The sequence below is a fragment of the Macadamia integrifolia genome, chromosome 1 (assembly GCF_013358625.1).
Source record: "Macadamia integrifolia cultivar HAES 741 chromosome 1, SCU_Mint_v3, whole genome shotgun sequence".
Lineage (NCBI taxonomy): Eukaryota > Viridiplantae > Streptophyta > Magnoliopsida > Proteales > Proteaceae > Macadamia > Macadamia integrifolia.
Window position 1 is genome coordinate 33,630,358 of NC_056557.1, and position 15,435 is coordinate 33,645,792.

The window sequence follows — 15,435 nt, forward strand, 5'->3', positions numbered from 1 at the left end:
AGAAATATAGTCCATTGTGTTAGCTTCAAATTGGTGAAAGAATCAAGTCGATCAGAGTTCGGGAGAGAGATATATGGTCAATTAAGTAGAATATGTTCAAAAATCAAATCTTAAAAAACGCCATAAAAATGGAACGTGTTTCGAATGTGAATGCTTGAAGTTTGCTGTTTTTTTAAATATCTTTGGGAAGTATACGGTAAAACATGTTTTAAACAGTAAAAAACGGAAACGTATTTTAAACGTGTTTTTGCTAACAGTGCGACAGTGCACGGCAATTGCTGGAGCACCATAGGGTATTTAGTGAATTCAGTGCGTAAGCTTTTTTTTTTTTTTTTGGTAATTACAGTATTATATGAACAACAACGTGGAAACAAGGTTCCACAAGCATCCAAATACAAAGGAAAAGAATAAAACTTGGAGGATCCCAAAAGGAAGAGCATTGAATATGCGCTTCAACAGAAGCAAAAGAATTAGTCACAAAGTTGCCTTCTCTATAGGTGTGGCTAAAAGCAACTTGACCAATTTTGTGACAAATGAACCTGCAGTCTCTGACTATATGAGATATTCTCCAATGAATAGAGGAAGAGGACTGATTAAGCAAATTCACCACCATCAAATTGTCACTCTCAATCCATATATTAGAGTACCCAAGATCTGTAGCAATGAGAATGGCTTATTGAATAGCCCAGGCTTCAGCCATTCCAGCATATGCATGACCAATTACTTTACTAAAACAACAAATAAATTGTCTTTTGTGGTCCCTGCATACTTCTCTAGTACTAACAAGTCCAGGATTTTCCAAAAAGGTTCCATCCACATTAAATTTAACAAAGCCAACAGGGGAACGAGACCATGAAACATAAAAAATCTGTTGTTGAAGATGAGCATAAGGTGAAGCATAAATAAAATCAATGGCAAAGTCATAAGAGATGCAAACAAGAGTTGGAGTTGATCTTTGAAGTTGGTTAAATATAAGCTCTGTATATGCAATCCACAGGTGCCAAAGTAAACTTGTTATGAATGCTAGTATGTTATTGCCTTCTCTAGAAGCTGACATTCTTGAAATATATAACCTCAAGCCTTCTTGGAAATCTTCAAATTAAGGGAACGATTGAAGTCCAGTTGTCAACCATATTTGAGATGCTAACACACAATCCCTAAAAATATACAGCAAGATGTGAGCATCGTAAGCAGACGGAAGGTAAATTGAATCCCCATCTATTTAAGAGATCTAGGATTAGAAGACGCCCATGCAAAAACTTCCACAAGAAAAATTGGACCTTTGGAATTGTAAGTATATGCCAAATTTTTTGCCAAATGGGATTTGGAGAAGCACATTTATCAGACAGAGCCAATCTGTAAGTAGAGGAAACAGTGAATGATCCATTAGTTGTCCCTACGCAAACATATCTATCTTCCGTTCTTGCAATTGAGATAGGTATGAAAATAATTCTGATAGCAATATCTGTAGGCCACCAGTGATAAACCAAATCCACATTCCATGTATTTGTCACTAAAATGATTAATTGTTCTGCAGTCCGCGAGGCATGTAAAGGTAAAGGAAAAGGGGCCAAAGTAGGAGTAACTTCAGGAATCCAATTATCAGTCCAAGGGTTGATTTTGCTATCACTACCCAATTAAATAAAAAGACTTTTAAGTAGAAGATCTTGAGCTCCCATGATCGATTTCCATCCCCAAGAGGCTATTGAGGGACAAGTTGCATGGAGAAAGTCAGGAAAATATTTTGCTTTCATAAGTCTATCCCATAGAGATGAATGAGGGAACAAGAGAGACCATCCTTTCTTTGCTAGTAACGCTTGGTTCATGTGACTGGATAGTTTAAGATTAAGACCTTCACTTCTTTTTGGCTGATAAATTGTATCCCAACTAATGGTAGGAACGAGTTTAGCTTCTCCATTGGACCAGAAAATTTTTTTACCGAAAGCATCCAAACTTTTAAGGACCAAGGATGAAAGATGAAAATAAGACACATAATAAGTAGGCAAGGCTAACAATGTTGATTGAATTAAGGTGTGCTTTCCTGCAGCAGATAGATACTTGGTTTTCCATATCTGTAACTTGCTAATTACTCTTTGGATCAAGGATTGATAATAAAATTTGGATAATTTGCCACCCACATAAGGGATACCAAGATAAACATCAAGCCTCATAGTAGGAGCAATTTGTAATCTCTCTGCAAAGACTCTTTTAGTATGAGAATCTACATTAATTGGGGCTATACTGAGCCCTGGTCTTAGATGAATTAATGCATTGACCTGAGAGTTTGCAGTAATTATCTAAGATATCAATGAATGCATGTAACTCATTGGTAGTAGCATGACCAAACAATATAAGATCATCGGCGAACGCCATATATGAAATAGATTCCCCATTTCTGGAAATTTTTACCCCATGGATTCTCTTTTGATGAAGAGCAATTGCAAGATGAGAAGAGAGCACTTTTGCACAGGACAAACAGATAAAAAGAGAGTGGATCGCCTTGACGTAAGCCCCTTGATGGTTGGAAATAAGGTAAAGAGGAGCCATTGAGAAGAACTGCCATTTGGGGAGTTTTAATGCAGAACATAATCCGTTCAATCCATTGAGGGTGGAATCCATAATTGATAAGAGCTCTCTCAAGGAAAATCCATTCAAGCCTATCATATGCTTTGTTCATATCGATTTTGATAGACATGAAGCCATATTTCCCCCTCCTCTTTTGTTTAATTTTGTGAAGAAGTTTATGGCAGATCAGAACATTATCTTGTATATTTCTTCCTTTCAAGAAATCATTCTGATTAAAGGAAATTAAATGATCAAGGATGGGTTGAAGACGAGTTACCAAAATAAGAGAAATGATTTTACATGTGAAATTGCATAAACTGATAGGTCTATAGTCTCCTAATGCAGAAGGATACTCAACCTTAGGCATTAATGTGATACATATCTGATTCAAGCTTTTACCCGTACTCAAGAAATTCTGAATGCAGGAAATGATATCAGCACCAATAGTCGGCCATACCTTTTGGAAGAAAATCCCTAAGAACCTATCTGGTCCTGAAGACTTTGTTGAAGGCATATGCATAACAGTCTTGAACATTTCTTTAGCTGAAACGGGCCTCATCAAAGTTGCATTTTCCTCTGCAGTGACTCGCCCTCTAATATGAGTAAAGAAGCTGTCATCTACATGCTGAATTGAAGCCATATAAATATGACGAAAATGTGAATTAATGGCCTCTGCCATGGACTCCCAATCAAAAAGAACCATTCCTCCATGATTGATACTTCGAATCTGACTGCGAGCCCTCCTCTGGATTGTTGAGAAATGAAAATACTTGGATTTTTTAAACCAAAGAATTTCTTGCTGGTAAATTACTCGCTTCAAAAGAGATATATGATATTGCTCCGATTGGTACCACCTTTCATCACGAAATTGGGGTTCTAAATTGTAGAGAGAATGTAAGAATTATCGTATAGAGTCCTCTTTCCTCTGAAAATCTCCAACCACAAAACAATTCCAGCTCTTTAACTCTCTTTGCAGTTTTAAGAATTTCATGTATAAACAATGAGATGGAGATCCTGTGGTAGGAAAATTCCAAGAACTCTCCACAGTTGCATACAAAGTTGGTTCAAGAATCCAGCAGGCTTCGAATTTGAATGGCCTTAAGAGTCCAGTGATTAATTTTATCTACAGATAAAATTAGAGCTTTATGATCAGAGGTAGTAACCAATTCATGAGTGACACAGGCATTTGGGAATGATGCTCTCCAATCAGCCGTTGAAATGAATCAATCCAATCTTGCTTCAATACGATTTGCCCCCCATTGTCTTTTGTCCCAAGTGTAAGGAAGGCCTTGATAGGAAGATCCATAAGAGCAGCATAATCCATAAAGTCGTTGAATGCAACAAGCTAATGTGGTCGAATTGCGTTGCCTCCCCTTTTGTCTGTAGTTGATATGTAGGAATTCCAATCGCCCACCAAAAGCCATGGAGTAGATATAAAAGATCTCATTTGCTTTAAGGAATTCCATTGAGAAGGACGAGCTGCAGGATTGCCACTCAGATAAACAAAGGTAAATGTCCATTGTTGATTCTCAGAAGGAATAAAAATATTTGAATGAATACACCAATTAGAATGCCAGAGGATGTCAACCTGAACCAAATCCTTCCATAGAAGTAGAAGACCTCCACCCCCCTTTCTGCATTTGAACAGATAAAATAATCAAAGGATGCAGATTAGCAGAAATTGTGAAATGAGCTATCAGGTGCTTTTGTCTCAGAAAGAAACATCAAAAGAGGGCGATATTTCATAGCCAAAGAGCAGATTTCCCGCTTAGCCGAGTTTCGACCCAACCCCCTGCAATTTAGAGAAGGGAACTTCATCGGTGCGATGGTATTAAGTGAATGCTGCTATAGGGAAACCAATGAATTGAGAATTTGAAGACAGTAAAAAACGATCACTCCTTCAATCTACACTCTCAAACGTTATCAAACGATCACTCCTATAATCTACACTCTCAAACGTTATCAATATGGTTGATCCTACAGTCCATCATATACCCATATTGAGGAACATCAGCAATATGATTGTGGGGGTAACTACAACCATGGCCGGCAAGCAGAACCACTAGTTTCTTGGGGAACAAGATATTCTTAGCGACAAATTTGAATTGCCAAATGCATGAAAGCCAGTTGTGGGTCTAGAAAAAAAATTATGCCACTGGTTTATGAGAACAGAGAGCAAGCATTGACTAAGGATATAACTTAAAGCCATGTCAAACATGCCAAATAAAGGAAGGCATTTTTGGACTAGGAGCCTGCGCAATCTTCAACTTTTGACAAACCAGAAATTTCACCGACGATCGATTAACCGCCTCTTTGCCGAAAAAAATCCAGACAAATTTAGGCAGAGTAGACGAAAGAGGAAGAGAATCGCGAACAGAATCCACAATAGGGTCACATGACCGTAGATAGGATGATCTAGACAATCCATCGAAGGAGCAAAGAAAGACTCACTGGAAGGAAGATAAAAACGTCCGCCGGAAAGATAGAGCTCTCACGAACCAACATGACTCTAATCCTTTTCCCCTAGTAGCCAGCAGAATAACACAATAACCCAATCGTCAACAGAACCACCGAGAATGTCAAAAGGAACCGCAGACAAACCACCGGAAAAATAGAGCTCACCACCGACCTAACTTTCTTACTCTCTCAGCGCCTGTAGCTCCAATGGAAGCTACATGCCTACATGCCATCCAATATGACCCACATTTGAAAACCATACATCCAAGGCTATGATCTCTCCCACTAGCTCGCAGTTTCTACTTGAAGAATAGGCGTCAAGAGGTTTAGAGGATAATTCCTGTCGTATGAGTGTGAGTTGGACAAAAATCCTCTGCAATTCCCCATCGGTGCAATTCTGTGAAATACCCATCTCAGTGATTGACACGTGTCACATACCAAATGAACGGTCCAGATATTATTCAACTTATAAAACGAATTTGAACCGAATCAGTGAAGAACCGTATTTGAACCAAACCGTATCACAACAAACCGGTTTGGTTCATAAATTTGAAATAAAATGTGAAAGTCTTTCCCTCTCCCCTCTTTCGACTCTCTCTCTTTCCCTCTCTCCTCTTACGACTCTCCCTCTCTGTTACGGGGTTTGATTCTACCCTAACCCTCTGTCGACTCTCCCTCTCGCTCGCGACTCTGTCCCTCTTGCTCGACTCTTCCTCACTTGACTCCTCTCACTCTCTCTCTCTCTGTTTCTCGCTCGACTCGCTCTCTCCTTCTGGTACGGCAAAGAAGGTATGAAATACTCAAAGCCTTCTCTCTTTCTTTTTATTTTTTTCTTTTATGTTAATGTTAATGTCTCTGCAAAGGGCCTTCTCTCTCTTTTATTTGTTTGATGTCTCTCTGTTCCTCGCTCGACTCGCTATATCTGAGATTGAAATTTTTTTGAAGTATTTACATTGTACTTTGCACAAAGGTGCTCTGTGGTTTTGAATGCTGAAATATTAGGTTTTCTGTTCAATAAAATTTAAATTTTTAAATTTTTATTTGCTTGTTGTCTCTCTGTCTTTGTTCCTTGATCGGTTCGCTATCTCTGAAATTGAAAAGTTTTTGAAGTATTTACATTGTACTATGAACCGGGTTTTTCTGTGGTTTTTAATGCTGAAATATTAGGGGGAAGGGTTGTTCTTAGCCACTTATCAATGACATATGGCTGAAGATGGGAATGCAGATTTAGGGTCTGATTTGAAAATCATTATTTTTATTTGCTCATTGTCTCTGTCAAACCTAAGAGATTTGTTGTCTTTGTCCTTGTTTTGTCTAGTATGGAGAATGTTTGCATGAATGATGCGAGTGAACCTGCGTTTGGGATGTTATTCAACTCAGAACAGGATGCATACGATTATTACAATAGTTATGGACGGGCAATGGGGTTTAGTGTTAGGAGACACTTTGTGAATAAAAGCAAGAAAGACAACACGACTATAACATCTAGGGGATTTGTCTGTTCAAAAGCTGGTTGTCGGTTGAGTGACAAGCGAGACATCAATATTGTTAACCCTCGAGCTGAGACAAGAACAAATTGCGAGGCACGAATGAACATATATTTGGTTGATGAGGGAAAATACAAGTGCCGTGACTTTGTGAGAGAACATAATCATGAGCTTCATACTACATCAACAGTTCATATGATGCGTTCACAAAGGAATATGTTAGACATACATAGGTATGAAATTGATTTGGCAGATGACTCGGGAATCAGGCCTAGATCCACAGTTGAGTTGATGGGTAGGCATGCTGGTGGGATTGAAAACCTAAGCTATATGACTCAAGATGTTAGGAATTATCTTCGCACTAAAAGACAACGTGCCTTAACATATGGTGAAGCAGGTAGTTTGATGAAGTACTTTGTTACCCAAACTAGGAACAACCCATCTTTCACATACTCATTTCAGCTGGATAGTGAAGAACAAATAACTAACATATTTTGGGCTGATCCAAAGATGATCATTGACTACACACAATTTGGAGATGTAGTCAGCTTTAACACTACATTTCGCACCAACAAAGAGTGTAGGCCGTTTGGGTTGTTTGCTAGATTCAATCATCATAGAGGGTGCACCGTATTCCGGGCTGCACTTTTATATGATGAGACAGTGGAATCTTTCAAATGGTTGTTTGAGGTATTTGCTGAAGCACATGGTGGAAAGAAGCCTATAACTATCTTCACGGACCAATACAAAGCTATGGCTAGAGCATTAAAAGAAATGTGGCCTCAAACATGGCACGGATTGTGTACTTGGCACTTAATGCAGAATGGCATTACGCATTTGGGTCATATGATGAAGGATGGCTCTCATTTTCTTACAAATTTAAAGAAGTGCATATACGAATACGATGTGGAAGATGAATTCGAGACAGCATGGTTTAATTTGTTGGACGAGTATGATGTTAAGAATAATGAATGGTTGCAGCGCATATATGGGCTTAAAAGTCAATGGGCGAGGTGTTATATGAAAAACACATTCACAATAGGCATTCGAAGTACACAGCTCAGTGAGAGTCTCAACAGTGACTTGAAGGACTATTTGAAGTCAACTTTGGATGTTGTGCAATTTTTTAAACACTTTGAGAGAGTTCTTAACCAGAAGCGTGGTAATGAATTAAAAGCAGAATTTGATGCACGGAACAAGATGCCACGACTTGCAAATTCAATGTCTATTGTACAGAAACAAGTTGGGGAACTCTACACTCCTGTTATTTTTCAGTTATTTCAAGAGGAATACAATTGGATGACTGTTTGCACCATTATAAGTCGAACTGATGGGAATCCCTACATTTATTTTCGGGTTGGGATTTATGAAGCAGACTGTGAGTATAAAGTATGTTGTAACCCACTTCAAGGAATTGTAGCATGCTCTTGCATGAAATTCGAGACTGATGGTATTCTGTGTTGTCATTGTTTGAAAGTTTTGGATGTGTTAGATATAAAGCGTATTCCTGAATATTATATTTTGAAGAGATGGACACGGGGAGCAACAAATATGGTGGTCAATGACAGTAGGGGGAAAGAAGTTGAACAAGATGTCAACTTGGACTGTACGCAACGGTATAGGCGTATTTGTCATGAACTTATTCAAATAGCAGCAGAAGCTTCAAATACAGTTGAGGGATACGAGTTGGTGAAGGATACTGCGAATGAATTAAGGTTGAAGCTTGGTGATATTAGAAACCCAGTTGATTGCCTTGATATGCCAATATTGACTGATTTCACAAATGACATATACGATGGATTACGTTTGAAGCATAAAGAGAAAAGTAAAAGAGGTGGTAGACGGTTAAAGAGTTGGGTTGAAAAACAAGGAAAAGGAAAAAAAAAAAGTGGAGGACCAAGTAACAGTCAACGATTACAAACCCAACAACCAACTACTGCACCAAATCCTACACACATGATGGATAACACAGATCCCAGTTACATGTCATTTATGGTGAGTAGGTATAGTTTGTTATGTTGTTTGTTGCATTTTTTATTTTTCTTATTTATTATGGATTACCCTAACATCAATGTCACTTGCAGGATTCTATTTCCCATATATCATCTCAAGCATCTGCAGTTCATCAATTACTGGATGAAGATTATATTTAGATTCAGCTAATGAAGACTTCTTTTTTTACTATTAAGTTCCGTTAATGTGATGGTTTTTTTTGTGCTATTAAAACACAGTTTCATTGGATCTTTATTTTTGTGCTTATGTTAATGAACGGTCCAGGATTCTAAGTTTTTTTTACTGATTTTTAGCCTATAACGTATTAACAATCTTTTTTCGTAGGTAAGAAGTCTTTAGCTCAAATTGGCAGAGCATTTGGGCTAATGCCCAGGTTATGGTGGTTCGAATCCACCAAGACTTTGAAAAGTGAATGCACTGGTTGTCTTACATTATGATTTGTTAACTTGCAAGTTTTAATGGCTGATTAGTTGATTGATTAGATTTGGTTTTGCTTTCTTTGTTGACTTGCATGTTTTATAATTTGTTAACTTATAGCTTGGTTTGTTATGTCTCTGCTACTACTCGTTCTTTGAGTCCTAGCTATATGGGCATGGTTTGGTGTTCCTTTCCTTTCTGCCAGTTTCAGATGTGCATAACCCCAATTTGGGAACTTAACGGTGCATATTGCATTTTGGTTTTCCATATTATTTCCCTTATTATAATGTGATGGTTGGGTTCATACTTTAGAGGGGAGTTATGGGAGAAAGAAAAAAAATCTGCCCAGAATTCCTCCTCCCCAGGCTATCACAGGGTATTCTTGAGTCACAGACCAGCAGCAACAATTTTGGTTGACCAACTTAATGGTGCTGCTGTCTCTCACATGCTGTTGTCTTCCTGCTCATACTATTGCTGCATGTTGCTGTCCAAACTTGAAGCAAGCAAACTGAGGAGTGTAGTAGTTGCTGTCTAAGTTGAATTCTTGCTGCAAGTGCTCTTCTTGTGGCTGTACAAGCTCAGGATGGTAAGGGTGGAAGCTTGGAGCATGAAACTGTTCATTACAATTTGTGGACAGTGCAAATTGTTATGAAACTGGATATGTCATTGCAACCTCTTCACAATTTTGTATTTGTGCTCTACAACAATGGGATAAATCGGTGTAAAAACCAACTTTTATAATTAATTTGGGATGGGAAAAGGATGGCAGTCACCAAGCAGTGAAGAGTAAGGATTCTACATAAGCCTTTCATGTGTTTGGGTTCAGTTACGAGTTGCTACTGTACTTAATTTTCATTTTGAATTTGATTATTTTCTTAACTTCTGTTCATCTATTTTCTTTCTTTTCTATGGGTTTTACCTCCTCTTCCCCTGCTCTACTCATTCTGTTTTGCATCTTCCCAGTTCCCACCCAGTTATCTATATGCGAGGTTTAGTTAACTGCATTAGGTTCAGCTTTGTTGGGTTTGCTCTCCCAGTGCCTAGGACCAAATTTTATCATAGTTGCCATGCTGTGATGAGGCATTTTAACAGTGGTGCTGCCCGAATGGCAGCAGCTACAGCAAGCATTCCTGTTATTAATGCTGGGGCAGGCTTGTTATTCTCAGTATGTCTGGGGGAGGGCTTCCCTTTGTCTATAAACAATGTAATGTGTGTGAAACATTGTTCATGTTTATATTTACTGTGTAGGCACTTTTGGATGTATACACAATTGGAAGAGAGATAGGGAAATTAGATGGCATCAAAGTTGGACTTGTTGAGGAATAAAAAGAAAGCCAATATTTTCAACTTCAACTTATTCTGGATCCTTTACAGTGTGTGGGAAGAAGCTTACACTCCATATATGGTACAAGCTTGACACCTTTCTTACCCATGATAATGGGAGACTTCAGTCAGTTCTGTTGACTCTTAATTCTAATTCTTTTTCAACTCAGTTTTAAGGAATTAGAAGAAATTTCACTTGAATTGTTACTTCTTTTCTGCTGCAATATTTTCTCCCTGATCTGCAGACTCAGGAGAGATGGCCAGTACATTTTTAATGCCTGCTTCCTCTCCCAACTCCACAAGGAACCACTGTCCATTAGCCCTTATCTAAATCTGCCCCGTAGGGTATCAGCCACCGGAAGATTGCTTTAAAGGGTAGACAGAAAAAAACAGTGGAAATCTACCAAAACACTCAGAAATATATATTGGAATCAAGCTTGTATATAAACATTGTAGATTAATGAATTGGTATTATCTTTGTCCTTTTAGAGAGTTGTCCAATGCACATGCTCTTGGAAGCAAAGGAATTATGCCTTTTAATAGATCCAAAAAAATAAAAGATAAAATTTTTCCTTTTTAATAGAAACTGTAGCACACCTTCTCCAATCCAAACTTGATATCTTCTTTTTTCTCATTTAAAAGATAAGCTAATTAGTTCTGCTTCTTAGTCCTCAATGAAAAGGTAAGGTCTGTGATGTAGATAGAAAGGGAAGAAAGCCCAGCAAGCCAGTGCAATGAGCTTGTATTGCAGTAGGACTACATTCAATGCCAGTGCAATGAGCTTGTATAATGGTTCAGGATTCACAGGTAAAAATATAAAACATGTTTAGTATAAAACTGAAGGAAAGAGAAATGCTTGGGGAATTTAGAATTGGATAAGCCAAGCAGTAACTTAACATAGACAGTAATGGAAGGGAAATTGGGAAGTACAATAGAAGAATACATATTCTTTGCAGCCAATCTTGCCTTCTCAGCACTTTCTTCTGATAGCTTTTTCAGTACAAAACCTTCACCCTTACATTCTGCACAGATGCCAGATCCACCACAATCTTCACAAGTTTTGACAGAGGTCTGTCTATTAAGAAAGAGTTCAATCAGTAACACACTCCAGAAAGAGACCAAGCAGAGAGGAAATGGGGGAAAATTAGTTTCGGAATGAAAAGGAAGAACAGTTAAAGGTCAAGTCTACTAAAACCTCCTCCTAGACCACATATGTATTTACATGTTCAACATGCAAGACACAACTTAATGGTTACACTTTTTCAAGATCTCGTCTAGAAGATCTTTTGCAGGCGGGATATGCTATAGATCTGATGGTTAAGGTTGACCTTCAAGTTGGGAGATGTCTTAGGTGCAAGCTTCCAATGGTTGGTCCAAATGTGCCATGTGTATTCACAGAGAATTCAAAATGTTTGATTTGCCAAAAAAGCTATGCTGCAAGGTGATAGACCTAACATTTCCTTTCGCTAGTTATTTGTTAAGTTTGTCATGTCCTTTGGATCCACTTATATGGTTTTCATGCCTCTAGGGAAAATTTTGCTTTCTATAAGAAATAAGGCCCGATTTTCTTTGTAGCATATGGTAAATAGTAGATGGTGAAGTACGCACATCAATCTCTTTGGAACCTCTGGTCCTCCTTACAAGGACGATTGCTGCTGCACCCACCACTGTGGCTGCAAGTACTACTGAAACAGCAGTTTCTGGTAGCGCAGGAGATGCCGTGAATTTCTTTCTTCGTTGTTCTACTGTTTTCAGTGTAAATGGAGAAGAGAAGTTCTGGATAGCTTTCATTATGGCTTATTTTTAATTAATAAAACAAATGCCACTGGTTCATGATGTGCATTAGTCCCTCTGTCATGAACAGGTCCTTAATACACCATACAAGATGCCATGGTAAATCTTAGAAACAAAACCAAACTTAATTGTGTTCTACAAAAGCATTAAAGAGAAAAGCAAAAAATGAAAGGCCACAAACCCAATCACAAAAGAGGAGACTCAAAAACAACAATGAAATGCTTATCGCCAAGCTTGAGTGGGATGGAATATAGAAAATTTCAATTCAAAATTCCATTTTAAGGCTGACCTGATTGTCTTGCATAGATCCAGAGACTATGGCAAGACAATCAGGTCATCCCTATACCACATTAAATCCAATTTCACATTACTTCTATGAGAATATAGGAGATCTATGGCTATCGAGGGATGAAAATTTCAAAGACAGTTTGAAAAGGAGAGAAACAACACAAAAATTGTCTCTACAGCAATGTGATGCAGACTCGAAAGAAGAAAAGAAGGTGAACTCAATTTCTGTAATTGGTGAAACATTCAACTCCTCCCCATTGAGATTTGATTATTGATAATAATTAAATAGCAACATTTAGTCCAAGTGTTGTAAACTTTTAATCAGACAGAAAGAGGGAAACACAGAAAGGAAAAATAGATGAATGAGTAGATATTATGTTCAGAGAGTCGAACAAAATGAGGATGAGCAGAAAAGGAGTGGTGAATTGAAAATCAACAAATTTGAGAATCTAATTTCACAAAGAATGGAGAAACAGATCATTAATGAGGCACTTCCAAAAGCATATACCAAGAAAACCAACTAAACAGAACCAAAATAGTTCAAGAAGTTATCTCACACTCAATTCATTTTTCTTGGTAGAGCCCTCACGCCATAAAGATGATTATGATTTGAGAGAGAGAGAGAGAAAGGACAAGACCAAAACAATGAAAGAGTACCCACACTGGTTTTGCTGAGAAAGAAGTTAACAATGAGCTTTCAGCAAAACACAAAGCATTCTGCAACCATGAGGGCATGACAGCAGTAAGGTAGACCACTTAAAAAAAAAAAAAACACACTCACACACATAACTCTTGAAAAACCAGCAGAAGGACATGACAGTAATAAGGTAGAACACATTCGTTCACTTTCAAAGTCTTGGTGGATTCGAACCACCATAACCTAGGCATTAACCCAGGTGCTCTACCATTTTGAGCTAAAGACTTCTTACCTACAAAAAAGATTGTTAGTACATGATAGTTACAAGGAAATAATCATAATAATAACCCCACATATGGTTGGCAATGACGGAACCAACTTCATTAATGAAATAATAGTTCTATTTACAAGGATGTTACATAGAAGACATAGCACGAAAGAATTAACACCCAAATACACACAAAGATGGTTAAACCATAATAATGGTTGAGCAATGACTGATCCACTACTACTTGGGTCCGCACATTTGGACTATAAGGTGGTTGACGAATAGCCGAGATGACCCGTGTGTTCCTATTAACTTCATTCGAATGACTTGCTCTTGTGTCTATAGTGTCTATGCAGTCCCTCAACGCTGGGTCCAACCAAATGAAAGAACCCGGATGTTTTTCACCTAATGGACATCTGTAAAATCGTCGTCCAGGATTCTTCAACGTTCGAGAAGTCCGGATGACCATCACCCCTTCACCACAGCTACACATTCGCTGTTGTGCATCCATTTCTTTGTAAAATGCAATACCCCTAAGAGAAGCTTACATAAAAAGGGCTCCAACAGTGACAAAAAAAATATAATTGACATGGATATTTGATGGACAATATACTCTACAGAGTATGTAGGAGTCCAAGTATGTAATGCTTAAATTAACATGCTATAAGAGAAGATGCCAAAAGGAAACTAGTAAAAAAAAATTCAAGGCAAAAAGCAAACATGGTTTATAGAATATCCTTTATATGTCATATGTCACCGATAAGTGGTTCATAAATACTTCAAAAAAATTTCAATTTCAGAGATAGCGAATCGAGCAAGGAACAGAGACAGAGAGACAACAAGCAAATAAAAATATTGAAATTGAAATTTTATTGAACAAAAAACCTAATATTTCAGCATTCAAAACCACAGAGCAACTTTGTTCAAACTACAATGTAAAAGAGAGAGAGAAGGCTTTGCAGAGACATTAATATTTACATGAAAGAGAGGGATGTTCATTCTTCGAATCGTATTTCATACCTTTGCAAAGAACGCTTCGTAACACAAGGAGAGAGCGAGTCGAGCAAGAAACAGAGAGAGAGACTGAGGAGTCAAGCGATGAAGAGTCGACAGAGAGGAAGAGTCGACAAAGGGGAGAGAGTTGAGAGTGAGAGCGAGATCGAGAGAGTCGAGAGAGAGAGGGAGGGAGAGTCGACAGAGATGTTAGGGTTTGTACCAAATCGTAACAAGAGAGAGAGTCGTGAGAGAGAAAGAGAGAGAGTCGAAAGACTTTCACATTTTATTTCAAATTTATGAACCAAACCGGTTTGTTGTGATACGGTTTGGTTCAAATACAGTTCTTCACTGATTCGGTTCAAATTGGTTTTATAAGTTGAATAATATCTGGACCGTTCATTTGGTATGTGACACGTGTCAATCACTGAGATGGGTATTTCACAGAATTGCACCGATGGGGAATTGCAGAGGATTTTTGTCCCACAAGGAGCCGCTTCCCTCTTCCCTAGTCCCTCTTCAGACTTCCCTCTAGTCGCCGCATGCCGCTGGTAGCTGCTTCCCTCTAGTCGCCGCTAGTAGCCGGTGCCCTCTTCCCTCTAGTCACCGCTGTTAGCCGCTGCCCTCTTCCCTCTAGTCTTCTTCATCCTCAACCTCAAGATCAAAGATTCGATAATCTGGTCTTAAATCTTAATCTCTCAAGCTCTCATCTTCCTCAAATTTTCAGACTTAGGTTTCCTTCGTAAGAGGTAAGGTTGGTTTTTATTTTTTATTTTTTTTTAGGTTGGTTTTTTTTTTTTTAAACTCTCTCTCTGATTCTGATAAAATCAAAGAAGCCATTGCTAGTTCTCGTATAAGGATTTGTTTTTTTTACTGTCTCAGACTCTCTCTGGTTCTAATAATATCAAAGAAGACATTACTGGTTCTGATATAAGGTATTTTCTTGATCTTTTTGTTGGTTATTAGGCTTTACACTTTGTATTCTGCTTATGTGCTCTTGTTACTCGATTTGAACATTTGTTAAATAGTTCACAGGTTTTTATTGCTTCCCCTGTTTTGGATATGATTGTAAATGCATCCACTTACTGATATAATTGATTATTCACAATGGAATGAAGCAATTTTATAAGTGACAAATATTTGATGGGAAATCAGAAGTGGGATTAGTTTGATGGTATTTTTTTTTTTTTTTT

The 15,435-nt window shown here is 38.0% G+C and overlaps 2 protein-coding genes and 1 long non-coding RNA gene across 4 annotated transcripts; 1 reads left to right on the plus strand and 2 right to left on the minus strand.

Moving 5' to 3' along the window:
• Positions 1 to 2,825: 2,825 nt before the first annotated feature.
• LOC122077310 lies at positions 2,826 to 5,384 on the minus strand. Of its 2 annotated transcripts, none has more exons than XR_006139758.1 (2): positions 5,017 to 5,384; positions 2,826 to 4,199 (listed from the first exon to the last, which is right to left on the minus strand). It is a non-coding gene; the product is annotated as an uncharacterized LOC122077310 (long non-coding RNA). The 2 variants fall into 2 exon arrangements; XR_006139757.1 differs by having other exon boundaries at positions 2,826 to 4,357.
• Positions 5,385 to 6,341: 957 nt separating this feature from the next.
• On the plus strand, positions 6,342 to 8,662 carry LOC122073378 (protein FAR1-RELATED SEQUENCE 5-like). Its single transcript, XM_042637964.1, has 2 exons — positions 6,342 to 8,504; positions 8,594 to 8,662. The coding sequence occupies exons 1-2, from the start codon at positions 6,342 to 6,344 to the stop codon at positions 8,660 to 8,662; spliced, it is 2,232 nt and encodes a 743-aa protein (XP_042493898.1).
• Positions 8,663 to 9,402: 740 nt separating this feature from the next.
• Positions 9,403 to 12,053, minus strand: LOC122073387. The gene is made up of 3 exons (XM_042637972.1): positions 11,871 to 12,053; positions 11,193 to 11,333; positions 9,403 to 9,552 (listed from the first exon to the last, which is right to left on the minus strand). The coding sequence occupies exons 1-3, from the start codon at positions 12,051 to 12,053 to the stop codon at positions 9,403 to 9,405; spliced, it is 474 nt and encodes a 157-aa protein (XP_042493906.1).
• Positions 12,054 to 15,435: the final 3,382 nt, after the last annotated feature.

Coding starts and splice junctions, on each gene's coding strand:
- LOC122073378 (XM_042637964.1), top strand. CDS start 6,342: ATGGAGAATGTTTGCATGAATGATGCGAGTGAACCTGCGTTTGGGATG. Junction 8,505..8,593: donor CCAGTTACATGTCATTTATG/GTGAGTAGGTAT, acceptor TGTCACTTGCAG/GATTCTATTTCCCATATATC.
- LOC122073387 (XM_042637972.1), bottom strand. CDS start 12,053: ATGAAAGCTATCCAGAACTTCTCTTCTCCATTTACACTGAAAACAGTA. Junction 11,334..11,870: donor GAGGTTCCAAAGAGATTGAT/GTGCGTACTTCA, acceptor CTTAATAGACAG/ACCTCTGTCAAAACTTGTGA. Junction 9,553..11,192: donor AGAATATGTATTCTTCTATT/GTACTTCCCAAT, acceptor TGTAATGAACAG/TTTCATGCTCCAAGCTTCCA.